This window comes from Euphorbia lathyris, chromosome 10 (genome assembly GCF_963576675.1).
Source record: "Euphorbia lathyris chromosome 10, ddEupLath1.1, whole genome shotgun sequence".
NCBI lineage: Eukaryota > Viridiplantae > Streptophyta > Magnoliopsida > Malpighiales > Euphorbiaceae > Euphorbia > Euphorbia lathyris.
This window is the reverse complement of record NC_088919.1, coordinates 71,233,953-71,261,487: the sequence shown is the minus strand read 5'-3', so window position 1 is coordinate 71,261,487 and position 27,535 is coordinate 71,233,953. Positions and strand designations below refer to the sequence as shown.

The following is a 27,535-nucleotide window of genomic DNA, read 5'->3' as shown; positions in this document are numbered from 1 at the left end:
TAATTGATTTGTTGTTGGAAAATAATGTTAGACACCAAGCTTAAGTCCTGTTTTCAAAGGTTTTAAAACTAAGATCCTAAGTTGCAAAATTTTCCACCTTGAGGGACCTAACTGAACTTCCGTGATTTTCTAGTATTTCATAGCATACGAGACATGCTTCTGTTATCTATAAGCATAATTTTATCGGTAAAGTCAATTTTGTAACGTATCATAAATGGGACAAGTTAAGAAAATTTATCAAGCAATACTTAGACTCTATTTCATGTGTCTTCGTGGCAAGTTGTGAATCCTACAGGTTTATTTAAATTTTGAGTCATTTTTATTGTAGAATATTCGTTTAAAGCTGTGAAGGCCGCTTCCATTACATCCATTGAAGCTCGTGGGATGGACTCTGTCTGTGTTGTCACACAGGTAAGTGACCTTCTCAATTTTTTGATCTAGAACTCGAATGTTTTTGCTTAATTTGGAAATTCACGTCTTGAAATTTGAGCAGGACAAGCTTTTGGATCGGACTAGTATTACCCATCTTTTCCCTGTTACCAAGTACCTTGGATTACTGGCCACTGGCATGACAGGTTAGCTTCTCTTTCCCTCCTGTGAAATGAAACTGCATTTCTTTTTATGATGTGATGCACTTTTAGTTTAGTCACTACAGAGTTTAATTTTGTTCAATAAAGGTTATAGTTTTACGTTCAATGTACACATTGTGAAGCATGATTGGACACGCAATGATAGGAATGATGGGAAATAATGTAGATACCTCATTTTTTCTACACCATCAAAATAACCTGTTGACTGCAGTTTCTCTGAACATTTGTGATGGAAAGCCTACGTGCTAGAAGTTTTCATATTTCTTTTCTAGACTGCGACCTGATAATTCACCCTCTCTAGTTACGATCCAATACAAATTAAATTCAGGCAAATGTTTAATGTCTAGGTAAATACTACTGAAACCAGCTTGAGCTACTCATGAATGAATCTTCTTTAAAATCTCAACTCTTCTTTGCTTCACATTTTGCCGCGTTTGCAAAATATTCTGGTTTGTACTGCATCTGCACCCTTGCTTTTGGTTAACTCTTATGGATTATTAGCATGAAATTTCATTTTCTTTGTCAATTTACAGCTGATGCAAGGACATTAGTCCAACAAGCTCGAAATGAGGCAGCTGAGTTTCGGTTCAATATGGTTATGAAATGCCCCTGGATGTGTTGGCCAAATGGTATTTTATTACTATTGCATTCTTATGATCTTCTATAATGCTCAAATATTAGTTCGTACTATGTTTTCAAAAACTAATGATCTTTTATTAGTTTGTAGTACGTTTTCAAAAACTAATGATCTTCTATAAGGTCATTTGCTCTTAATTTTTCAAAAACTTGTCTGCCATTTTCATAGCCTATTCCAAAACTTGGCTTTGCTATTATTTCCCCTGCTCTTGCTATGATTTCACTCTCCACGTCTCTCTCTCTTTGTGCCCAGAAGTTGTGAGTTTACTCCACCTGTTTTGAGTAGTTGTTGTGGACTCCACCATTAAGCTTGCCATTGCCTATACTTTTAGAAATTAATAGAAATTTTTGTGTCAGTATCTGAATGTTCCCAGATAGAACATATAGTATAAATTTTGAGTTTAGTGGGTATCACATATAGTAGCTACTACCTATGCTTAGGTTTTACGTGATGAAAAACTGAAGTTTGGTTGACCTGCTTAGATTTTCGTACTAAATATGGTCATGAAATGCCCTGTGGATGTATTGGCCAAATGGTATTTCATTACCATTGCATTCTTATGATCTTTTATAATGTTCAATTAGTATATTTTAATATGTTTTCTCTCTAATTTAGAGCAGCTCCCTTCAATCCAAATCATTATATATTTTAAATATTTTTAATGGACGTATTTTTAATCATTATAAATACTTTTAATGTGTGTATTTTTAATCATTATAAATATTTTTAATGAGCGTATTTTTTATCAATATAAATACTTTTAATGAGTGTATTTTTAATCATTATATATAGTTTCTAGTAAGGGTAAATGTCCACTCATTGTAAGCTAATAATGAGCGGAATTATTCCGCTCATTAATACTTTTAGTAAGAAGGGCTTCCTCAAGGGGAAAATTCCGCTCATTAAAAACATTTAATGAGTGGAATTAGATTTCTAGTGATGGTTTTTCGTCATTAAATCCCATTTTTCTTGAGAACAAGGGGAGGTGAGATTAGTCGAACTGATAAATATATAAATCACTTGGTAACTCATTCTCGATAAGATTTATGCATTTGCAAAGATATTTTTTATAGTTTAAAAGTTTACAAATACGGTTTATCGTATTTCTCTTGTTCTCCAACCATGTGGCTTGAATCATTTTCAAATATAAACAACGTGGTTTAAAAGTTTGCAAACTCTTACAGTTTGGTTCATTCCGTTAGGAAATACAGTCCAAAAACTGAGTTCTTACATGATTTACAATTCTCCTAAATAAATTTATTTTCTGAATATGAGAATTGAATGGTGTCAAACTTAGATAATGGATTTACTGTATAGAGTAGCATAGTCTAACATTCCCAGGCCATAAAGGATGAACACAGCTTAAGTAAAAACTAATGAACCCAGATTGAGCAGCGACTTGCTGTTAGATAGACTCAAAAGCTTTTCAAAATTTTGAATTTAGCCAAAACCACAAAAAGAGAGAGAAATTGACATATCGTTTAGCTTCAATTGAAGCCGCGATGAAATCAGGCGGGTCCTTACCATACAAAAAATACAAGGGAAGAACTATTAATGAAATGGGAAAAAAATATGTAGAATGAAAAAAAGTACATGAGTATGGTTCTCACATATGGTGAACAGAGATTCAATCTTATTGAAGAATTGAATCATACATTTTATAATTCCTCACAAACAATAAAATATAAACTTACCATACATTTTAATTTTAAATTTTATAGCACATATTGGACTATTTCAAACCACACTTTTCAACTAAAGTTTTCATTCACATGCATATATGGTCAACATTTGACTCCAAATTGGTTTCTAATTCAAATACATAAAATTATGTTTTTTATTTCAACATGCCCCTTAATCTTAATTTCGCTGACTCCTAATTGACCTCCCAATAATTTTATCCAAAATTATTAATATTTTAGAATATATTTTATTTTATACTATCTAAGCATCAAGTTCATACCTTTTCTATTTTGTTTTTTGCATTATTCATTCACATTGGCATTCACTATTATTAATTAACTGCAAATAAAAGTTCATCTAGAAACAATTGATATAAAATGTAATGGCACGCAAATTGTCAAAGTTTTTAGTTTGCAAAGCAACAAAATATTGAATCCAACAATTACTTAAACATATACTAAAAAGACTTTGCAGAAGCTATCAATGAATCTGTGTATTTGCACAAATTAATTACACCCACACAAGACTTTCAATACAAAAAACAGGAAAACAAAATGACAACCACAAATTAGGATTGTTTATTTTAATGTTTCCAAAACTTTTCTCTTCAATGTTGTATGAGACCAATTTGTTTATACCATAACTAAGAAGAATCTTATTCGTGCTCTTTGAATATCCCAAGACTTTGACTTTTCCAGAATAATGTGGGGAAGCATATATGGGTTCTTTAACATAGCACAATCGTTCCCAAGTAAACTGGTCAAATTCATCCTTCTTTCTGATGTATAAATCAGAGTGACGACCAAAGGAAAAGCTGAAGCAAAGACACCCTTCTAAAACATGCAAATCAGTCAAAACTGGTATACTGGGGTAAAAAGGCTTAGGCAATAACGAGAACATCTCCTTTTTCATATCAAATGCCAAAATATCACGGTCACCCGAGCCTAACCAGTGTAGACTACCATCTGCAAAGTATCCAAATCCAGAGTATAATCCTACACAATTTGGACAATCTTTAATCCTTGTCCACCTTTTCAATCTCATCCTATAAATCCAAACTCGGGTTTTAATCAGTGTAGATAACATAAGCACAACTTTGTAATCATTAATAGAGTTATCATAACCCAAACCCAATCCAAATATTTTGTAATTTCTTACAGCTTCCGAAGGGCAATCCGGGAGATTCATATACTTCCGAGTGGATGGATTCCATAAAGCAATCTTGCAACAACTTCCATATATAAGAAGCAAACCATTGCAGTTGCCATATATGTTTTTCCATATATCTAAGCTTGGTTTTTCGAGTAGAATCTCTTGTTCCTCACCATCATTCATATCAATTATATGAAATCGTCTTGGCTCATTCTTCAATGATGTATGCTGTAAAATTACCTTGCGACGACTGATGTTTTCAGAAGATCTCATGAGATAGTAATTTGCGAAATTAGGGCTATCTATGATTGCGCATAAAGATTTAGAAACGCGTCTGAATCGTAGAACTGACTTAACAGGCAAACATATAAAAATTTCAGTGATCAAATCTCCAGGAAAATGTCCCATAACTGCTGACTTGAAATTTACTAGTAATTGGCAGAGACACACCTATTATATATAAAACATAAAAACAAAGCCAATATTCACAAACAGACATGACTATTCAGGAACGGACATGATTATTCATGAAGGAAATTGACTGTTGGTATTTAAATTAATTACATTGATCACAATTATTTTTAAGGAAGGGCCTGTTTGTTTTATCTGCTGTTGCTGTTTGCTGTTTGTTGTTACGGTTTGCTGTTTGTTGTTTGCTGTTTGATTATTAGTGTTTGGTAAAACTATGATTGCATGTTGCTGTTAGTATGTAAAATGACTAATATGGACATGATTTAAATAAATATATAAATTAATTCTAAAAATAATAAAAATAACCTAAATAACTAAATTACAATTACAAAAATAATTATTTATATATAACTTCATTTTTCCATAAAAAAAACTATATACTAAAAATTAAATTGCTATAAAATTGTCTGTAATATTTCTTCATTTTAAAGATCAATTTTTATCTCTAAATAGGATGGAAGCAATCTCATCTCTCAAAGCATTCATTTGAGTTGCTCCAGTTTCCTCGTGATTTTCATTTGTATCAACATCATTTGAACTACTCAATGAGTCATACGGCACAAAATCAGGATCTGCTAATGTGTTTCTTCGAATATAATTACGTAGTGCCATTGAAGCAATCACGATATCCCTTTTACTGTCTCTTTTCCCTTTAGATCTTTCCACAGTTTCCAATGGAGTTTCATCGAATCCCATTTATTTCTCATCTGATCTTTAGTAAATATGTGACCCGCAATTTTCATTTCATTTTCTACCCATGGCCATCCTTTCAGACCCCATCCCCCTCCACTTCTTTTACCAAGATTGGTGCCCCGAACACAAATATCAAGAAACACATTAAATTCTACATCATTCCATTTTTTTCTTGGAACAGTTTTTTTTTTCTTGTGTTACCACCTATTAATAATAAAATAGATATGTATGCAATAATCTATAGATTAATTTTTTTAATTGGAACTAGGTGAGTGGTTGTGAGGGCAGAGAATCCCAACTAGGTTGGCACCCCTGCAGCACTGAAACCGAACCTGCTTAATTAAAATTGAAAAAAGAAAACATACAAAGAGAGAGCAAGCAATTAAACAAACCCATAGACAACACCGTCGTTTAAGTTCTCACTAATAAATTCTAAGCAGACTGATGGGGCAAAGTCCCACCAATTCTCTTTTTGAGTAATTCTACCTAAATTAGCCAAACAATCTGCGACTTTGTTACCTTCGCGGAAAATGTGAGATACAACTAAAACCATTTGATTTAAGTTTTCCAAACAATCTTTCCAGTCATCTCCACTACAAGAAAAAAGGGTTTTAGTGACCAAAATTTAATATAGGTATAGTTTCCGCTCATTAAAAATATGTTCTCAATACATTTAATGTGCGGATATCATATTAATGAGCAAAGTATATAATTTGACTCAATTTTCCTAACATTCCACTCATTATTTCATAACAATAAAAAAACCACCTTTTAATTATAAAAAACCCCACTCATTAATAACCTTAATCTTTAATTTACCGCCAATGTGACCTAAAATTCATTCCAAATATTTCATTCCCCCCTAAGGGAGTGTTTGGTTAGATAAATTTAGATTATGGAATGGAAATGATAGTAAATTATTCCCTTTTTGGTTAACCAAATATAGCTTGGGAATTAGAATCTCATTCCCCAACTTTGACAATTATTCATTCCCTCCACTTTTCACTTCAATCAAATTTCATTCTCATTCCTAATGATTTATATATATATAAAAAATAATAATAATATAACATATCCACGTTTTACCCAACATATACCCACCACTATTTTACCAACCCACGTACCCAACATATCCACCTTATAATTTATATATATCCACCTTATAATTTATATAATATATAGATATATTATGTGTAAATGTATTTTCCTGTACTAGTTTATAATACAACTTTTTTGTACAGTAAAAAAAGTTATCATCAATAAATCATTAATTTGCTTTTCTAGATGATATAAATTTTTGTATATTTTTTAATTTAATTGAAATTATAATTATTATTATTTACTAAATTATTTTTAATAAATTTTGTACTCATTTTTATTACGATCATTAACAAACCAAACAGCTTCAAAGAGAATCGCATTCCCATTCCAGGTTGAACCAAACATATTGAATAAATAGTCATTCCGATTCTTATTCCGCCACATTCCGTTTCCGTTTCCCTTTCTGATTCCGAAGTTTAAACCAAATCGCACCCTAAAATCAGACACAAAGTTCACGCTTTCAGCCAAAAAAGCTCTCCTTCCTGTTCGACCTAGGTCTGCTCCCATCTTCTCACTCTCATCTTCTGAAATTGGGACTCAACTAGCCTCTCTATTCCTTCTTCAGCAGATTTTTGGGTTTTCCTCATTCTGTTCGGTATCTCTTCTCATCTCTTGTTAATTTCTTTATTTTTTCATGTTTTCTTCATGTTCTTGTGTTTTCCTTTATGTGTTTAGATTCAATGTCTTTATGTGTTTTCCTTTTTCCTTTATGGGTTTAGATTCAATGTCTTAAGAAGTGGAGTTGGAAACTCAAAACCCATCAAAAACCCCAACCTCTCTCTCTTCCCGTACATGGCTTCACCATCTTTCAAAAACCCCTGTAGATTTTCTTTTGCCGCCGCATCCGAGGATTGTGATGTCACCACCAAGATTCCTCCCGATGATCGAATTCCTGCTACCATTATTACCGGCTTTTTGGGTTCTGGAAAGGTATTGTAATCTTTCTATTTTAGTTGTTACCTTTTCCCTTTGTATTAATTCGTACTAAAATTAAGAAGATATGCTACTTCAAATGTAATTGCTGACTTATTAAGCTTTCTAAATGGTCAATGCAAATGCTAGTTAAAAATTTCCATTTTCTTGAATTTCTTCTCAACTGAACTTAATTGGGCTGACATTTTTCCTTGCGTTGATGAACAGACAACATTACTTAACCATATATTGACTGCAGACCATGGGAAGCGCATAGCAGTGATTGAGAATGAGGTATTAGTTTGCATTGTTTTTGGCTGTTCGCTTATTAGTTAAACCACCATTTTTGCTATAATCATGGGAGTCTCTATGTATATTGTTGTATCATTATGACCATGGTGCATAATCTCAAACTTTTGTAAGTTTATTATTATAGTCCTGCTTGTGAGAGTACGTTTATAGTGTGCAGATGTATAATTTCCTCTCCTAATGTTGAATTGCAGTACGGCGAATTTGACATTGATGGTTCTCTAGTTGCTGCAAAAACTACTGGAGCTGAAGACATTATTATGTTGAACAATGGTTGTTTGTGCTGTACAGTGAGGGGTGATCTTGTGAGAATGATAGCTGAACTAGTGGCTAAAAACAGAGGAAATTTTGATCATATTGTAATTGAAACTACAGGTTAGATATTACTGTATTAGTCAAAATGTACTGTTCTGAAATCGCTATACAGTAGTGACTTGTTATCTAAATGCTTTCTTGTTGTGTGTACATCAAATGATGTACTTGTTACACATTTACTAAAATATGCCATACTGAAACCTTACAGGTCTTGCTAATCCAGCACCAATAATTCAGATTTTTTATGCTGAGGATGCGGTTTGTAATGATGTCAAGTTGGACGGTGTTGTAACTTTGGTTGATGCTAAACATGCTGCTTTTCATCTCGATGAGGTCAAACTGAAAGGAGTAGTTAATGGAGTCTTAAGGGGTAAATTTCACTAATGGTGTACAACCTTTGTCCCATTTCACACTTTGGTGTACAACCTTCATTTTGTCTCACTAATATGTACGACCTTATAGGTGACCTCCCACTTTGGTGTACAGCAGGTAAAAATGACCTGTCAACCGTGGGACCCACAAATTAAAAAATAATTAATTTTTATCCTTTTTCTTTTTTACCCTTATCTCTCCATATCTTCACCTTCTCCCCTCTATTTCTTTCTCTCTTCAAATTTTTTTCTCTCTCTAATCTCTCTTCAAATTTGTTTTTCTCTCTAACCTTCTTTATTTGAGATTGCTTTTCTAATGGTTCAAACAAACTATGGTTCAACAAAGAAATAATACCTAACCAATCAAAACATGTAAAAATTTGATGCGGGTAATTTTTTTCCTCAATGAAATAGAGTTGCAGTGCTATTTATGTTGGAAAAATATCTATTTCCATTCCATATGAAATTATAAAAATGAATGCTTCTTTTTTTTTTTTTTGAAACAAAAAATGAATGCTTCTCAAATTAATCAAATCATATTTTGTTACTTTTAAAACGAAAATAATTACTGGTTGCTATAGTTATCAATCCGTAATAAATTTAGAATAATTCGCAAAAACATTTACATTCCTATGAATTAATTTTACAGGGCTGAGAATAGCTCTTGCTAGCTTCAAGGTAACAGAACACAAAAATTAATCAATTTTTAAGGACTAGTGTTAAAAAATGAGAGGTTCAACATTATAATAACTCAAAAATTATCAATCACGATCAATCAGGATCATAGTTTAAACTGTTATGGTGAAAATGGATTTTATTTTTTCAAGACATTGGATGCACGAAGTAACATGAAAATATAGTACAGCAAAATGAAGTTTCCTATAAACTAAATAGACAAGCATTATCACTTTTTCTTTATTCTTACCGACCAGAGTTTACGTATCATTAACAATCAGTAAAAACCTTAATTATTTATATATTATAGAGAAGGTTAGAGAGAGAAATAAATTTGGAGAGAGAGGTTAGAGAGAGAGAAAAATAGAAGGAAGAAGATGAAGATATGGAAGGATAAGGGTAAAAAAGAGAAAGGATAAAAATTAATTATTTTTTAATTTGTGAGTCCCACTTTTATTAATGATTTGAATGAAAAGTGATGAGGTGGCGCGTTGACTATGCGTTGACCGGTCATTTTTACCTGCTGTACACCAAAATGGGAGGTCACCTATAAGTTCGTACATATTAGTGAGAAAAATTAAAGGTTGTACACCAAGTGTGAAACGGACTAAAGGTTGTACACCATTGATGAAATTTACCCGAGTCTTAAGTCTTAAGTATTTTTATCCTCAAATTACCTTGGTCTTATGTTCTATATGTATTATAGTGAACACATAAACTAGTAAGCACATGTAAGCAAATTTAAATGCCAAATAATTTGTTCCTTCTCAATGCAGAGACTTGATATATTGGGAGCATTAGAGGATGTTGTTGGGGAATTCAATGATTTGAGTATGACAACTACTAACATCCATCATGGTCAGCGTTATTTCAATGAGTAAGCTGCTGTGAACTGCTTTTTCCAGGGTACACTGAGATGAAAATCAAATATTTTGGGGAAGGGGAATAATATTTGTTACTTTACTCTAAATAGGGTTATAATAGAATGTAATCAATGTAATGTAGAGTGTTCAATCTTTCTTTATTAGGCCAAATAAAATAGAAAATGGAAATGACGAATACATGTAGAGTTGCATATCATTTTAATAATGTTTGGGATTATCTTAGGTATTTTTTACTGCCAATTTTGTTAATTTTTTATTTGAACCTTAGTGAGACTATTTCACAAAGGTTATGATTCGCTAGTTTATTTATTTTTCTGTTTTAAGCAGGATATAAAGGAAGTTAAGCATGAATTATTTACTCCCCTTCTTATCCAAATTGGTTGAGAGGCTGAGAGATTGTGAGACAACATTGTTTGTTCAGCTTCTAGCAGGTGAGGTTTCATTTCAGTAATTGAAAAGAATTTGCTCAATAGTTTTGCAAATGAGCAGCTAGATGGTTGGTTAAATTTGCTGAGAATTGTAATATTCTGTTGTGGTCATCTGTTATTTGTTTGTTTGTAAAAAGTCTTTTCATGTGAAAAAAGACAAAATTAGCTGTTGTGGTGCCTTTTCTCCCAGGCCCTGTGTAAAACGCTCCTCTCTTCTTGCAATATTTCTCTCCCTGCTTGCCTTACTCCTTGCACGTTTAGCCTCAAACTGGTAAGGCAAGGTCTTCTCTCTTGCTTTTTCAGCCATTGATTTATGGATACTTTCCATCAGCACGCACTTGTTCTTGAACATGTTACCTTTCACTTTCATGTACATCTCATGGTACATGTGCTTGTCAATTTTTCGGGCTTCCCTGTACTTGCATAGAAGTCGTCTGAGAGCTCGCAGTCTCTTTCATTCTGTGAGGACTGGAACGTAAGTGAATCTTCGTTTTCTGGCATAGTTGCTGCAACTAGAGGACAAAGCCTTAAATGTAATTGATTTGTTGTTGGAAAATAATGTTAGAAACCAAGCTTAAGTCCTGTTAAGATCCTAAGTTGCAAAATTTTCCACCTTGAGGGACCTAACTGAACTTCCGTGATTTTCTAGTATTTCATAGCATACGAGACATGCTTCTGTTATCTATAAGCATAATTTTATCGGTAAAGTCAATTTTGTAACGTATCATAAATGGGACAAGTTAAGAAAATTTATCAAGCAATACTTAGACTCTATTTCATGTGTCTTCGTGGCAAGTTGTGAATCCTACAGGTTTATTTAAATTTTGAGTCATTTTTATTGTAGAATATTCGTTTAAAGCTGTGAAGGCCGCTTCCATTACATCCATTGAAGCTCGTGGGATGGACTCTGTCTGTGTTGTCACACAGGTAAGTGACCTTCTCAATTTTTTGATCTAGAACTCGAATGTTTTTGCTTAATTTGGAAATTCACGTCTTGAAATTTGAGCAGGACAAGCTTTTGGATCGGACTAGTATTACCCATCTTTTCCCTGTTACCAAGTACCTTGGATTACTGGCCACTGGCATGACAGGTTAGCTTCTCTTTCCCTCCTGTGAAATGAAACTGCATTTCTTTTTATGATGTGATGCACTTTTAGTTTAGTCACTACAGAGTTTAATTTTGTTCAATAAAGGTTATAGTTTTACGTGCAATGTACACATTGTGAAGCATGATTGGACACGCAATGATAGGAATGATGGGAAATAATGTAGATACCTCATTTTTTCTACACCATCAAAATAACCTGTTGACTGCAGTTTCTCTGAACATTTGTGATGGAAAGCCTACGTGCTAGAAGTTTTCATATTTCTTTTCTAGACTGCGACCTGATAATTCACCCTCTCTAGTTACGATCCAATACAAATTAAATTCAGGCAAATGTTTAATGTCTAGGTAAATACTACTGAAACCAGCTTGAGCTACTCATGAATGAATCTTCTTTAAAATCTCAACTCTTCTTTGCTTCACATTTTGCCGCGTTTGCAAAATATTCTGGTTTGTACTGCATCTGCACCCTTGCTTTTGGTTAACTCTTATGGATTATTAGCATGAAATTTCATTTTCTTTGTCAATTTACAGCTGATGCAAGGACATTAGTCCAACAAGCTCGAAATGAGGCAGCTGAGTTTCGGTTCAATATGGTTATGAAATGCCCCTGGATGTGTTGGCCAAATGGTATTTTATTACTATTGCATTCTTATGATCTTCTATAATGCTCAAATATTAGTTCGTACTATGTTTTCAAAAACTAATGATCTTTTATTAGTTTGTAGTACGTTTTCAAAAACTAATGATCTTCTATAAGGTCATTTGCTCTTAATTTTTCAAAAACTTGTCTGCCATTTTCATAGCCTATTCCAAAACTTGGCTTTGCTATTATTTCCCCTGCTCTTGCTATGATTTCACTCTCCACGTCTCTCTCTCTTTGTGCCCAGAAGTTGTGAGTTTACTCCACCTGTTTTGAGTAGTTGTTGTGGACTCCACCATTAAGCTTGCCATTGCCTATACTTTTAGAAATTAATAGAAATTTTTGTGTCAGTATCTGAATGTTCCCAGATAGAACATATAGTATAAATTTTGAGTTTAGTGGGTATCACATATAGTAGCTACTACCTATGCTTAGGTTTTACGTGATGAAAAACTGAAGTTTGGTTGACCTGCTTAGATTTTCGTACTAAATATGGTCATGAAATGCCCTGTGGATGTATTGGCCAAATGGTATTTCATTACCATTGCATTCTTATGATCTTTTATAATGTTCAATTAGTATATTTTAATATGTTTTCTCTCTAATTTAGAGCAGCTCCCTTCAATCCAAATCATTATATATTTTAAATATTTTTAATGGACGTATTTTTAATCATTATAAATACTTTTAATGTGTGTATTTTTAATCATTATAAATATTTTTAATGAGCGTATTTTTTATCAATATAAATACTTTTAATGAGTGTATTTTTAATCATTATATATAGTTTCTAGTAAGGGTAAATGTCCACTCATTGTAAGCTAATAATGAGCGGAATTATTCCGCTCATTAATACTTTTAGTAAGAAGGGCTTCCTCAAGGGGAAAATTCCGCTCATTAAAAACATTTAATGAGTGGAATTAGATTTCTAGTGATGGTTTTTCGTCATTAAATCCCATTTTTCTTGAGAACAAGGGGAGGTGAGATTAGTCGAACTGATAAATATATAAATCACTTGGTAACTCATTCTCGATAAGATTTATGCATTTGCAAAGATATTTTTTATAGTTTAAAAGTTTACAAATACGGTTTATCGTATTTCTCTTGTTCTCCAACCATGTGGCTTGAATCATTTTCAAATATAAACAACGTGGTTTAAAAGTTTGCAAACTCTTACAGTTTGGTTCATTCCGTTAGGAAATACAGTCCAAAAACTGAGTTCTTACATGATTTACAATTCTCCTAAATAAATTTATTTTCTGAATATGAGAATTGAATGGTGTCAAACTTAGATAATGGATTTACTGTATAGAGTAGCATAGTCTAACATTCCCAGGCCATAAAGGATGAACACAGCTTAAGTAAAAACTAATGAACCCAGATTGAGCAGCGACTTGCTGTTAGATAGACTCAAAAGCTTTTCAAAATTTTGAATTTAGCCAAAACCACAAAAAGAGAGAGAAATTGACATATCGTTTAGCTTCAATTGAAGCCGCGATGAAATCAGGCGGGTCCTTACCATACAAAAAATACAAGGGAAGAACTATTAATGAAATGGGAAAAAAATATGTAGAATGAAAAAAAGTACATGAGTATGGTTCTCACATATGGTGAACAGAGATTCAATCTTATTGAAGAATTGAATCATACATTTTATAATTCCTCACAAACAATAAAATATAAACTTACCATACATTTTAATTTTAAATTTTATAGCACATATTGGACTATTTCAAACCACACTTTTCAACTAAAGTTTTCATTCACATGCATATATGGTCAACATTTGACTCCAAATTGGTTTCTAATTCAAATACATAAAATTATGTTTTTTATTTCAACATGCCCCTTAATCTTAATTTCGCTGACTCCTAATTGACCTCCCAATAATTTTATCCAAAATTATTAATATTTTAGAATATATTTTATTTTATACTATCTAAGCATCAAGTTCAGACCTTTTCTATTTTGTTTTTTGCATTATTCATTCACATTGGCATTCACTATTATTAATTAACTGCAAATAAAAGTTCATCTAGAAACAATTGATATAAAATGTAATGGCACGCAAATTGTCAAAGTTTTTAGTTTGCAAAGCAACAAAATATTGAATCCAACAATTACTTAAACATATACTAAAAAGACTTTGCAGAAGCTATCAATGAATCTGTGTATTTGCACAAATTAATTACACCCACACAAGACTTTCAATACAAAAAACAGGAAAACAAAATGACAACCACAAATTAGGATTGTTTATTTTAATGTTTCCAAAACTTTTCTCTTCAATGTTGTATGAGACCAATTTGTTTATACCATAACTAAGAAGAATCTTATTCGTGCTCTTTGAATATCCCAAGACTTTGACTTTTCCAGAATAATGTGGGGAAGCATATATGGGTTCTTTAACATAGCACAATCGTTCCCAAGTAAACTGGTCAAATTCATCCTTCTTTCTGATGTATAAATCAGAGTGACGACCAAAGGAAAAGCTGAAGCAAAGACACCCTTCTAAAACATGCAAATCAGTCAAAACTGGTATACTGGGGTAAAAAGGCTTAGGCAATAACGAGAACATCTCCTTTTTCATATCAAATGCCAAAATATCACAGTCACCCGAGCCTAACCAGTGTAGACTACCATCTGCAAAGTATCCAAATCCAGAGTATAATCCTACACAATTTGGACAATCTTTAATCCTTGTCCACCTTTTCAATCTCATCCTATAAATCCAAACTCGGGTTTTAATCAGTGTAGATAACATAAGCACAACTTTGTAATCATTAATAGAGTTATCATAACCCAAACCCAATCCAAATATTTTGTAATTTCTTACAGCTTCCGAAGGGCAATCCGGGAGATTCATATACTTCCGAGTGGATGGATTCCATAAAGCAATCTTGCAACAACTTCCATATATAAGAAGCAAACCATTGCAGTTGCCATATATGTTTTTCCATATATCTAAGCTTGGTTTTTCGAGTAGAATCTCTTGTTCCTCACCATCATTCATATCAATTATATGAAATCGTCTTGGCTCATTCTTCAATGATGTATGCTGTAAAATTACCTTGCGACGACTGATGTTTTCAGAAGATCTCATGAGATAGTAATTTGCGAAATTAGGGCTATCTATGATTGCGCATAAAGATTTAGAAACGCGTCTGAATCGTAGAACTGACTTAACAGGCAAACATATAAAAATTTCAGTGATCAAATCTCCAGGAAAATGTCCCATAACTGCTGACTTGAAATTTACTAGTAATTGGCAGAGACACACCTATTATATATAAAACATAAAAACAAAGCCAATATTCACAAACAGACATGACTATTCAGGAACGGACATGATTATTCATGAAGGAAATTGACTGTTGGTATTTAAATTAATTACATTGATCACAATTATTTTTAAGGAAGGGCCTGTTTGTTTTATCTGCTGTTGCTGTTTGCTGTTTGTTGTTACGGTTTGCTGTTTGTTGTTTGCTGTTTGATTATTAGTGTTTGGTAAAACTATGATTGCGTGTTGCTGTTAGTATGTAAAATGACTAATATGGACATGATTTAAATAAATATATAAATTAATTCTAAAAATAATAAAAATAACCTAAATAACTAAATTACAATTACAAAAATAATTATTTATATATAACTTCATTTTTCCATAAAAAAAACTATATACTAAAAATTAAATTGCTATAAAATTGTCTGTAATATTTCTTCATTTTAAAGATCAATTTTTATCTCTAAATAGGATGGAAGCAATCTCATCTCTCAAAGCATTCATTTGAGTTGCTCCAGTTTCCTCGTGATTTTCATTTGTATCAACATCATTTGAACTACTCAATGAGTCATACGGCACAAAATCAGGATCTGCTAATGTGTTTCTTCGAATATAATTATGTAGTGCCATTGAAGCAATCACGATGTCCCTTTTACTGTCTCTTTTCCCTTTAGATCTTTCCACAGTTTCCAATGGAGTTTCATCGAATCCCATTTATTTCTCATCTGATCTTTAGTAAATATGTGACCCGCAATTTTCATTTCATTTTCTACCCATGGCCATCCTTTCAGACCCCATCCCCCTCCACTTCTTTTACCAAGATTGGTGCCCCGAACACAAATATCAAGAAACACATTAAATTCTACATCATTCCATTTTTTTCTTGGAACAGTTTTTTTTTTCTTGTGTTACCACCTATTAATAATAAAATAGATATGTATGCAATAATCTATAGATTAATTTTTTTAATTGGAACTAGGTGAGTGGTTGTGAGGGCAGAGAATCCCAACTAGGTTGGCACCCAAGCAGCACTGAAACCGAACCTGCTTAATTAAAATTGAAAAAAGAAAACATACAAAGAGAGAGCAAGCAATTAAACAAACCCATAGACAACACCGTCGTTTAAGTTCTCACTAATAAATTCTAAGCAGACTGATGGGGCAAAGTCCCACCAATTCTCTTTTTGAGTAATTCTACCTAAATTAGCCAAACAATCTGCGACTTTGTTACCTTCGCGGAAAATGTGAGATACAACTAAAACCATTTGATTTAAGTTTTCCAAACAATCTTTCCAGTCATCTCCACTGCAAGAAAAAAGGGTTTTAGTGACCAAAATTTAATATAGGTATAGTTTCCGCTCATTAAAAATATGTTCTCAATACATTTAATGTGCGGATATCATATTAATGAGCAAAGTATATAATTTGACTCAATTTTCCTAACATTCCACTCATTATTTCATAACAATAAAAAAACCACCTTTTAATTATAAAAAACCCCACTCATTAATAACCTTAATCTTTAATTTACCGCCAATGTGACCTAAAATTCATTCCAAATATTTCATTCCCCCCTAAGGGAGTGTTTGGTTAGATAAATTTAGATTATGGAATGGAAATGATAGTAAATTATTCCCTTTTTGGTTAACCAAATATAGCTTGGGAATTAGAATCTCATTCCCCAACTTTGACAATTATTCATTCCCTCCACTTTTCACTTCAATCAAATTTCATTCTCATTCCTAATGATTTATATATATATATATAAAATAATAATAATATAACATATCCACGTTTTACCCAACATATACCCACCACTATTTTACCAACCCACGTACCCAACATATCCACCTTATAATTTATATATATCCACCTTATAATTTATATAATATATAGATATATTATGTGCAAATGTATTTTCCTGTACTAGTTTATAATACAACTTTTTTGTACAGTAAAAAAAGTTATCATCAATAAATCATTAATTTGCTTTTCTAGATGATATAAATTTTTGTATATTTTTTAATTTAATTGAAATTATAATTATTATTATTTACTAAATTATTTTTAATAAATTTTGTACTCATTTTTATTACGATCATTAACAAACCAAACAGCTTCAAAGAGAATCGCATTCCCATTCCAGATTGAACCAAACATATTGAATAAATAGTCATTCCGATTCTTATTCCGCCACATTCCGTTTCCGTTTCCCTTTCTGATTCCGAAGTTTAAACCAAATCGCACCCTAAAATCAGACACAAAGTTCACGCTTTCAGCCAAAAAAGCTCTCCTTCCTGTTCGACCTAGGTCTGCTCCCATCTTCTCACTCTCATCTTCTGAAATTGGGACTCAACGAGCCTCTCTATTCCTTCTTCAGCAGATTTTTGGGTTTTCCTCATTCTGTTCGGTATCTCTTCTCATCTCTTGTTAATTTCTTTATTTTTTCATGTTATCTTCATGTTCTTGTGTTTTCCTTTATGTGTTTAGATTCAATGTCTTTATGTGTTTTCCTTTTTCCTTTATGGGTTTAGATTCAATGTCTTAAGAAGTGGAGTTGGAAACTCAAAACCCATCAAAAACCCCAACCTCTCTCTCTTCCCGCACATGGCTTCACTATCAGTGGATATAGCAAGAGCCACCTCCTTCATTTCCTTCTCTTCTCGCCAACAAACCCCTCTTTCCACTAGTGGCACCTCACTCCTTCCTCTTTTCTTCAAACCTCAACCCACCTTATCCATTCAAGCTACCCGCTCCTTTCATTCTACAAACCTCGCTCTCGGTTTCTCCAAACCATCTTTCAAAAACCCCTGTAGATTTTCTTTTGCCGCCGCATCCGAGGATTGTGATGTCACCACCAAGATTCCTCCCGATGATCGAATTCCTGCTACCATTATTACCGGCTTTTTGGGTTCTGGAAAGGTATTGTAATCTTTCTATTTTAGTTGTTACCTTTTCCCTTTGTATTAATTCGTACTAAAATTAAGAAGATATGCTACTTCAAATGTAATTGCTGACTTATTAAGCTTTCTAAATGGTCAATGCAAATGCTAGTTAAAAATTTCCATTTTCTTGAATTTCTTCTCAACTGGACTTAATTGGGCTGACATTTTTCCTTGCGTTGATGAACAGACAACATTACTTAACCATATATTGACTGCAGACCATGGGAAGCGCATAGCAGTGATTGAGAATGAGGTATTAGTTTGCATTGTTTTTGGCTGTTCGCTTATTAGTTAAACCACCATTTTTGCTATAATCATGGGAGTCTCTATGTATATTGTTGTATCATTATGACCATGGTACATAATCTCAAACTTTTGTAAGTTTATTATTATAGTCCTGCTTGTGAGAGTACGTTTATAGTGTGCAGATGTATAATTTCCTCTCCTAATGTTGAATTGCAGTACGGTGAAGTTGACATTGATGGTTCTCTAGTTGCTGCAAAAACTACTGGAGCTGAAGACATTATTATGTTGAACAATGGTTGTTTGTGCTGTACAGTGAGGGGTGATCTTGTGAGAATGATAGCTGAACTAGTGGCTAAAAACAGAGGAAATTTTGATCATATTGTAATTGAAACTACAGGTTAGATATTACTGTATTAGTCAAAATGTACTGTTCTGAAATCGCTATACAGTAGTGACTTGTTATCTAAATGCTTTCTTGTTGTGTGTACATCAAATGATGTACTTGTTACACATTTACTAAAATATGCCATACTGAAACCTTACAGGTCTTGCTAATCCAGCACCAATAATTCAGATTTTTTATGCTGAGGATGCGGTTTGTAATGATGTCAAGTTGGACGGTGTTGTAACTTTGGTTGATGCTAAACATGCTGCTTTTCATCTCGATGAGGTCAAACTGAAAGGAGTAGTTAATGGAGTCTTAAGGGGTAACTTTCACTAATGGTGTACAACCTTTGTCCCATTTCACACTTTGGTGTACAACCTTCATTTTGTCTCACTAATATGTACGACCTTATAGGTGACCTCCCACTTTGGTGTACAGCAGGTAAAAATGACCTGTCAACGCACGTGGGACCCACAAATTAAAAAATAATTAATTTTTATCCTTTCTCTTTTTTACCCTTATCTCTCCATATCTTCACCTTCTCCCCTCTATTTCTTTCTCTCTTCAAATTTTTTTCTCTCTCTAATCTCTCTTCAAATTTGTTTTTCTCTCTAACCTTCTTTATTTGAGATTGCTTTTCTAATGGTTCAAACAAACTATGGTTCAACAAAGAAATAATACCTAACCAATCAAAACATGTAAAAATTTGATGCGGGTAATTTTTTTCCTCAATGAAATAGAGTTGCAGTGCTATTTATGTTGGAAAAATATCTATTTCCATTCCATATGAAATTATAAAAATGAATGCTTCTTTTTTTTTTTTTTTTGAAACAAAAAATGAATGCTTCTCAAATTAATCAAATCATATTTTGTTACTTTTAAAACGAAAATAACTACTGGTTGCTATAGTTATCAATCCGTAATAAATTTAGAATAATTCGCAAAAACATTTACATTCCTATGAATTAATTTTACAGGGCTGAGAATAGCTCTTGCTAGCTTCAAGGTAACAGAACACAAAAATTAATCAATTTTTAAAGACTAGTGTTAAAAAATGAGAGGTTCAACATTATAATAACTCAAAAATTATCAATCACCATCAATCAGGATCATAGTTTAAACTGTTATGGTGAAAATGGATTTTATTTTTTCAAGACATTGGATGCACAAAGTAACATGAAAATATAGTACAGCAAAATGAAGTTTCCTATAACTTAAATAGACAAGCATTATCACTTTTTCTTTATTCTTACCGACCAGAGTTTACGTATCATTAACAATCAGTAAAAACCTTAATTATTTATATATTATAGAGAAGGTTAGAGAGAGATGAGCTAGAGAGAGAAATAAATTTGGAGAGAGAGGTTAGAGAGAGAGAAAAATAGAAGGAAGAAGATGAAGATATGGAAGGATAAGGGTAAAAAAGAGAAAGGATAAAAATTAATTATTTTTTAATTTGTGGGTCCCACTTTTATTAATGATTTGAATGAAAAGTGATGAAGTGGCACGTTGACTATGCGTTGACCGGTCATTTTTACCTGCTGTACACCAAAATGGGAGGTGACCTATAAGTTCGTACATATTAGTGAGAAAAATTAAAGGTTGTACACCAAGTGTGAAACGGACTAAAGGTTGTACACCATTGATAAAATTTACCCGAGTCTTAAGTCTTAAGTATTTTTATCCTCAAATTACCTTGGTCTTATGTTCTATATGTATTATAGTGAACACATAAACTGGTAAGCACATGTAAGCAAATTTAAATGCCAAATAATTTGTTCCTTCTCAATGCAGAGACTTGATATATTGGGAGCATTAGAGGATGTTGTTGGGGAATTCAATGATTTGAGTATGACAACTACTAACATCCATCATGGTCAGCGTTATTTCAATGAGTAAGCTGCTGTGAACTGCTTTTTCCAGGGTACACTGAGATGAAAATCAAATATTTTGGGGAAGGGGAATAATATTTGTTACTTTACTCTAAATAGGGTTATAATAGAATGTAATCAATGTAATGTAGAGTGTTCAATCTTTCTTTATTAGGCCAAATAAAATAGAAAATGGAAATGACGAATACATGTAGAGTTGCATATCATTTTAATAATGTTTGGGATTATCTTAGGTATTTTTTACTGCCAATTTTGTTAATTTTTTATTTGAACCTTAGTGAGACTATTTCACAAAGGTTATGATTCGCTAGTTTATTTATTTTTCTGTTTTAAGCAGGATATAAAGGAAGTTAAGCATGAATTATTTACTCCCCTTCTTATCCAAATTGGTTGAGAGGCTGAGAGATTGTGAGACAACATTGTTTGTTCAGCTTCTAGCAGGTGAGGTTTCATTTCAGTAATTGAAAAGAATTTGCTCAATAGTTTTGCAAATGAGCAGCTAGATGGTTGGTTAAATTTGCTGAGAATTGTAATATTCTGTTGTGGTCATCTGTTATTTGTTTGTTTGTAAAAAGTCTTTTCATGTGAAAAAAGACAAAATTAGCTGTTGTGGTGCCTTTTCTCCCAGGCCCTGTGTAAAACGCTCCTCTCTTCTTGCAATATTTCTCTCCCTGCTTGCCTTACTCCTTGCACGTTTAGCCTCAAACTGGTAAGGCAAGGTCTTCTCTCTTGCTTTTTCAGCCATTGATTTATGGATACTTTCCATCAGCACGCACTTGTTCTTGAACATGTTACCTTTCACTTTCATGTACATCTCATGGTACATGTGCTTGTCAATTTTTCGGGCTTCCCTGTACTTGCATAGAAGTCGTCTGAGAGCTCGCAGTCTCCTTCATTCTAAGATCCTAAGTTGCAAAATTTTCCTCCTTGAGGGACCTAACTGAACTTCCGTGATTTTCTAGTATTTCATAGCATACGAGACATGCTTCTGTTATCTATAAGCATAATTTTATCGGTAAAGTCAATTTTGTAACGTATCATAAATGGGACAAGTTAAGAAAATTTATCAAGCAATACTTAGACTCTATTTCATGTGTCTTCGTGGCAAGTTGTGAATCCTACAGGTTTATTTAAATTTTGAGTCATTTTTATTGTAGAATATTCGTTTAAAGCTGTGAAGGCCGCTTCCATTACATCCATTGAAGCTCGTGGGATGGACTCTGTCTGTGTTGTCACACAGGTAAGTGACCTTCTCAATTTTTTGATCTAGAACTCGAATGTTTTTGCTTAATTTGGAAATTCACGTCTTGAAATTTGAGCAGGACAAGCTTTTGGATCGGACTAGTATTACCCATCTTTTCCCTGTTACCAAGTACCTTGGATTACTGGCCACTGGCATGACAGGTTAGCTTCTCTTTCCCTCCTGTGAAATGAAACTGCATTTCTTTTTATGATGTGATGCACTTTTAGTTTAGTCACTACAGAGTTTAATTTTGTTCAATAAAGGTTATAGTTTTACGTGCAATGTACACATTGTGAAGCATGATTGGACACGCAATGATAGGAATGATGGGAAATAATGTAGATACCTCATTTTTTCTACACCATCAAAATAACCTGTTGACTGCAGTTTCTCTGAACATTTGTGATGGAAAGCCTACGTGCTAGAAGTTTTCATATTTCTTTTCTAGACTGCGACCTGATAATTCACCCTCTCTAGTTACGATCCAATACAAATTAAATTCAGGCAAATGTTTAATGTCTAGGTAAATACTACTGAAACCAGCTTGAGCTACTCATGAATGAATCTTCTTTAAAATCTCAACTCTTCTTTGCTTCACATTTTGCCGCGTTTGCAAAATATTCTGGTTTGTACTGCATCTGCACCCTTGCTTTTGGTTAACTCTTATGGATTATTAGCATGAAATTTCATTTTCTTTGTCAATTTACAGCTGATGCAAGGACATTAGTCCAACAAGCTCGAAATGAGGCAGCTGAGTTTCGGTTCAATATGGTTATGAAATGCCCCTGGATGTGTTGGCCAAATGGTATTTTATTACTATTGCATTCTTATGATCTTCTATAATGCTCAAATATTAGTTCGTACTATGTTTTCAAAAACTAATGATCTTTTATTAGTTTGTAGTACGTTTTCAAAAACTAATGATCTTCTATAAGGTCATTTGCTCTTAATTTTTCAAAAACTTGTCTGCCATTTTCATAGCCTATTCCAAAACTTGGCTTTGCTATTATTTCCCCTGCTCTTGCTATGATTTCACTCTCCACGTCTCTCTCTCTTTGTGCCCAGAAGTTGTGAGTTTACTCCACCTGTTTTGAATAGTTGTTGTGGACTCCACCATTAAGCTTGCCATTGCCTATACTTTTAGAAATTAATAGAAATTTTTGTGTCAGTATCTGAATGTTCCCAGATAGAACATATAGTATAAATTTTGAGTTTAGTGGGTATCACATATAGTAGCTACTACCTATGCTTAGGTTTTACGTGATGAAAAACTGAAGTTTGGTTGACCTGCTTAGATTTTCGTACTAAATATGGTCATGAAATGCCCTGTGGATGTATTGGCCAAATGGTATTTCATTACCATTGCATTCTTATGATCTTTTATAATGTTCAATTAGTATATTTTAATATGTTTTCTCTCTAATTTAGAGCAGCTCCTTTCAATCCAAATCATTATATATTTTAAATATTTTTAATGGACGTATTTTTAATCATTATAAATACTTTTAATGTGTGTATTTTTAATCATTATAAATATTTTTAATGAGCGTATTTTTTATCAATATAAATACTTTTAATGAGTGTATTTTTAATCATTATATATAGTTTCTAGTAAGGGTAAATGTCCACTCATTGTAAGCTAATAATGAGCGGAATTATTCCGCTCATTAATACTTTTAGTAAGAAGGGCTTCCTCAAGGGGAAAATTCCGCTCATTAAAAACATTTAATGAGTGGAATTAGATTTCTAGTGATGGTTTTTCGTCATTAAATCCCATTTTTCTTGAGAACAAGGGGAGGTGAGATTAGTCGAACTGATAAATATATAAATCACTTGGTAACTCATTCTCGATAAGATTTATGCATTTGCAAAGATATTTTTTATAGTTTAAAAGTTTACAAATACGGTTTATCGTATTTCTCTTGTTCTCCAACCATGTGGCTTGAATCATTTTCAAATATAAACAACGTGGTTTAAAAGTTTGCAAACTCTTACAGTTTGGTTCATTCCGTTAGGAAATACAGTCCAAAAACTGAGTTCTTACATGATTTACAATTCTCCTAAATAAATTTATTTTCTGAATATGAGAATTGAATGGTGTCAAACTTAGATAATGGATTTACTGTATAGAGTAGCATAGTCTAACATTCCCAGGCCATAAAGGATGAACACAGCTTAAGTAAAAACTAATGAACCCAGATTGAGCAGCGACTTGCTGTTAGATAGACTCAAAAGCTTTTCAAAATTTTGAATTTAGCCAAAACCACAAAAAGAGAGAGAAATTGACATATCGTTTAGCTTCAATTGAAGCCGCGATGAAATCAGGCGGGTCCTTACCATACAAAAAATACAAGGGAAGAACTATTAATGAAATGGGAAAAAAATATGTAGAATGAAAAAAAGTACATGAGTATGGTTCTCACATATGGTGAACAGAGATTCAATCTTATTGAAGAATTGAATCATACATTTTATAATTCCTCACAAACAATAAAATATAAACTTACCATACATTTTAATTTTAAATTTTGTAGCACATATTGGACTATTTCAAACCACACTTTTCAACTAAAGTTTTCATTCACATGCATATATGGTCAACATTTGACTCCAAATTGGTTTCTAATTCAAATACATAAAATTATGTTTTTTATTTCAACATGCCCCTTAATCTTAATTTCGCTGACTCCTAATTGACCTCCCAATAATTTTATCCAAAATTATTAATATTTTAGAATATATTTTATTTTATACTATCTAAGCATCAAGTTCAGACCTTTTCTATTTTGTTTTTTGCATTATTCATTCACATTGGCATTCACTATTATTAATTAACTGCAAATAAAAGTTCATCTAGAAACAATTGATATAAAATGTAATGGCACGCAAATTGTCAAAGTTTTTAGTTTGCAAAGCAACAAAATATTGAATCCAACAATTACTTAAACATATACTAAAAAGACTTTGCAGAAGCTATCAATGAATCTGTGTATTTGCACAAATTAATTACACCCACACAAGACTTTCAATACAAAAAACAGGAAAACAAAATGACAACCACAAATTAGGATTGTTTATTTTAATGTTTCCAAAACTTTTCTCTTCAATGTTGTATGAGACCAATTTGTTTATACCATAACTAAGAAGAATCTTATTCGTGCTCTTTGAATATCCCAAGACTTTGACTTTTCCAGAATAATGTGGGGAAGCATATATGGGTTCTTTAATATAGCACAATCGTTCCCAAGTAAACTGGTCAAATTCATCCTTCTTTCTGATGTATAAATCAGAGTGACGACCAAAGGAAAAGCTGAAGCAAAGACACCCTTCTAAAACATGCAAATCAGTCAAAACTGGTATACTGGGGTAAAAAGGCTTAGGCAATAACGAGAACATCTCCTTTTTCATATCAAATGCCAAAATATCACGGTCACCCGAGCCTAACCAGTGTAGACTACCATCTGCAAAGTATCCAAATCCAGAGTATAATCCTACACAATTTGGACAATCTTTAATCCTTGTCCACCTTTTCAATCTCATCCTATAAATCCAAACTCGGGTTTTAATCAGTGTAGATAACATAAGCACAACTTTGTAATCATTAATAGAGTTATCATAACCCAAACCCAATCCAAATATTTTGTAATTTCTTACAGCTTCCGAAGGGCAATCCGGGAGATTCATATACTTCCGAGTGGATGGATTCCATAAAGCAATCTTGCAACAACTTCCATATATAAGAAGCAAACCATTGCAGTTGCCATATATGTTTTTCCATATATCTAAGCTTGGTTTTTCGAGTAGAATCTCTTGTTCCTCACCATCATTCATATCAATTATATGAAATCGTCTTGGCTCATTCTTCAATGATGTATGCTGTAAAATTACCTTGCGACGACTGATGTTTTCAGAAGATCTCATGAGATAGTAATTTGCGAAATTAGGGCTATCTATGATTGCGCATAAAGATTTAGAAACGCGTCTGAATCGTAGAACTGACTTAACAGGCAAACATATAAAAATTTCAGTGATCAAATCTCCAGGAAAATGTCCATAACTGCTGACTTGAAATTTACTAGTAATTGGCAGAGACACACCTATTATATATAAAACATAAAAACAAAGCCAATATTCACAAACAGACATGACTATTCAGGAACGGACATGATTATTCATGAAGGAAATTGACTGTTGGTATTTAAATTAATTACATTGATCACAATTATTTTTAAGGAAGGGCCTGTTTGTTTTATCTGCTGTTGCTGTTTGCTGTTTGTTGTTACGGTTTGCTGTTTGTTGTTTGCTGTTTGATTATTAGTGTTTGGTAAAACTATGATTGCGTGTTGCTGTTAGTATGTAAAATGACTAATATGGACATGATTTAAATAAATATATAAATTAATTCTAAAAATAATAAAAATAACCTAAATAACTAAATTACAATTACAAAAATAATTATTTATATATAACTTCATTTTTCCATAAAAAAAACTATATACTAAAAATTAAATTGCTATAAAATTGTCTGTAATATTTCTTCATTTTAAAGATCAATTTTTATCTCTAAATAGGATGGAAGCAATCTCATCTCTCAAAGCATTCATTTGAGTTGCTCCAGTTTCCTCGTGATTTTCATTTGTATCAACATCATTTGAACTACTCAATGAGTCATACGGCACAAAATCAGGATCTGCTAATGTGTTTCTTCGAATATAATTATGTAGTGCCATTGAAGCAATCACGATGTCCCTTTTACTGTCTCTTTTCCCTTTAGATCTTTCCACAGTTTCCAATGGAGTTTCATGGAATCCCATTTATTTCTCATCTGATCTTTAGTAAATATGTGACCCGCAATTTTCATTTCATTTTCTACCCATGGCCATCCTTTCAGACCCCATCCCCCTCCACTTCTTTTACCAAGATTGGTGCCCCGAACACAAATATCAAGAAACACATTAAATTCTACATCATTCCATTTTTTTCTTGGAACAGTTTTTTTTTCTTGTGTTACCACCTATTAATAATAAAATAGATATGTATGCAATAATCTATAGATTAATTTTTTTAATTGGAACTAGGTGAGTGGTTGTGAGGGCAGAGAATCCCAACTAGGTTGGCACCCAAGCAGCACTGAAACCGAACCTGCTTAATTAAAATTGAAAAAAGAAAACATACAAAGAGAGAGCAAGCAATTAAACAAACCCATAGACAACACCGTCGTTTAAGTTCTCACTAATAAATTCTAAGCAGACTGATGGGGCAAAGTCCCACCAATTCTCTTTTTGAGTAATTCTACCTAAATTAGCCAAACAATCTGCGACTTTGTTACCTTCGCGGAAAATGTGAGATACAACTAAAACCATTTGATTTAAGGTTTCCAAACAATCTTTCCAGTCATCTCCACTGCAAGAAAAAAGGGTTTTTGTGACCAAAATTTAATATAGGTATAGTTTCCGCTCATTAAAAATATGTTCTCAATACATTTAATGTGCGGATATCATATTAATGAGCAAAGTATATAATTTGACTCAATTTTCCTAACATTCCACTCATTATTTCATAACAATAAGAAG

The 27,535-nt window shown here is 32.7% G+C and overlaps 3 protein-coding genes across 6 annotated transcripts; all 3 read left to right on the top strand.

The window, feature by feature from the left end:
* Positions 1 to 490: 490 nt before the first annotated feature.
* LOC136209586 (uncharacterized) lies at positions 491 to 9,766 on the top strand. Of its 2 annotated transcripts, XM_066001099.1 has the most exons (9): positions 491 to 575; positions 938 to 1,039; positions 1,124 to 1,219; positions 4,987 to 6,922; positions 7,047 to 7,257; positions 7,468 to 7,533; positions 7,743 to 7,923; positions 8,072 to 8,233; positions 9,686 to 9,766. In XM_066001099.1, exons 5-9 carry the CDS (start codon positions 7,120 to 7,122, stop codon positions 9,691 to 9,693), a joined length of 555 nt encoding a protein of 184 aa, XP_065857171.1. In that variant the 5' UTR covers positions 491 to 575; positions 938 to 1,039; positions 1,124 to 1,219; positions 4,987 to 6,922; positions 7,047 to 7,119; the 3' UTR covers positions 9,694 to 9,766. The 2 variants fall into 2 exon arrangements, with proteins under 2 accessions (XP_065857171.1, XP_065857170.1); XM_066001098.1 differs by lacking the exon at positions 9,686 to 9,766 and having other exon boundaries at positions 8,072 to 8,637.
* Positions 9,767 to 10,120: 354 nt separating this feature from the next.
* Positions 10,121 to 20,702, top strand: LOC136209581 (uncharacterized). The gene is made up of 10 exons (XM_066001093.1): positions 10,121 to 10,224; positions 11,066 to 11,148; positions 11,231 to 11,312; positions 11,861 to 11,956; positions 15,724 to 17,661; positions 17,786 to 18,173; positions 18,384 to 18,449; positions 18,659 to 18,839; positions 18,988 to 19,149; positions 20,622 to 20,702. Exons 6-10 carry the CDS (start codon positions 17,859 to 17,861, stop codon positions 20,627 to 20,629), a joined length of 732 nt encoding a protein of 243 aa, XP_065857165.1. The 5' UTR covers positions 10,121 to 10,224; positions 11,066 to 11,148; positions 11,231 to 11,312; positions 11,861 to 11,956; positions 15,724 to 17,661; positions 17,786 to 17,858; the 3' UTR covers positions 20,630 to 20,702.
* A 354-nt stretch (positions 20,703 to 21,056) lies between these two features.
* On the top strand, positions 21,057 to 27,307 carry LOC136209587 (proteasome subunit alpha type-6-like). Of its 3 annotated transcripts, none has more exons than XM_066001103.1 (5): positions 21,057 to 21,160; positions 21,877 to 21,959; positions 22,042 to 22,123; positions 22,672 to 22,767; positions 27,041 to 27,307. In XM_066001103.1, the coding sequence occupies exons 1-5, from the start codon at positions 21,076 to 21,078 to the stop codon at positions 27,052 to 27,054; spliced, it is 360 nt and encodes a 119-aa protein (XP_065857175.1). In that variant the 5' UTR covers positions 21,057 to 21,075; the 3' UTR covers positions 27,055 to 27,307. The 3 variants fall into 3 exon arrangements, with proteins under 3 accessions (XP_065857175.1, XP_065857172.1, XP_065857173.1); XM_066001100.1 differs by lacking the exon at positions 27,041 to 27,307 and adding an exon at positions 26,534 to 26,754; XM_066001101.1 differs by lacking the exon at positions 27,041 to 27,307 and having other exon boundaries at positions 22,672 to 22,912.
* Positions 27,308 to 27,535: the final 228 nt, after the last annotated feature.

What these genes read in the sequence shown, in the direction of transcription:
- LOC136209581 (XM_066001093.1), top strand. Translation starts at nt 17,859, where the DNA reads ATGGCTTCACTATCAGTGGATATAGCAAGAGCCACCTCCTTCATTTCC. An exon ending in TAGCAGTGATTGAGAATGAG is followed by an intron (nt 18,450 to 18,658) that starts GTATTAGTTTGC and finishes GTTGAATTGCAG; the next exon opens with TACGGTGAAGTTGACATTGA. An exon ending in TATTGTAATTGAAACTACAG is followed by an intron (nt 18,840 to 18,987) that starts GTTAGATATTAC and finishes GAAACCTTACAG; the next exon opens with GTCTTGCTAATCCAGCACCA.
- LOC136209586 (XM_066001098.1), top strand. Translation starts at nt 7,120, where the DNA reads ATGGCTTCACCATCTTTCAAAAACCCCTGTAGATTTTCTTTTGCCGCC. An exon ending in GCTTTTTGGGTTCTGGAAAG is followed by an intron (nt 7,258 to 7,467) that starts GTATTGTAATCT and finishes GTTGATGAACAG; the next exon opens with ACAACATTACTTAACCATAT. An exon ending in TAGCAGTGATTGAGAATGAG is followed by an intron (nt 7,534 to 7,742) that starts GTATTAGTTTGC and finishes GTTGAATTGCAG; the next exon opens with TACGGCGAATTTGACATTGA.
- LOC136209587 (XM_066001100.1), top strand. Translation starts at nt 21,076, where the DNA reads ATGAATTATTTACTCCCCTTCTTATCCAAATTGGTTGAGAGGCTGAGA. An exon ending in CTGTCTGTGTTGTCACACAG is followed by an intron (nt 21,960 to 22,041) that starts GTAAGTGACCTT and finishes AAATTTGAGCAG; the next exon opens with GACAAGCTTTTGGATCGGAC. An exon ending in ACTGGCCACTGGCATGACAG is followed by an intron (nt 22,124 to 22,671) that starts GTTAGCTTCTCT and finishes GTCAATTTACAG; the next exon opens with CTGATGCAAGGACATTAGTC.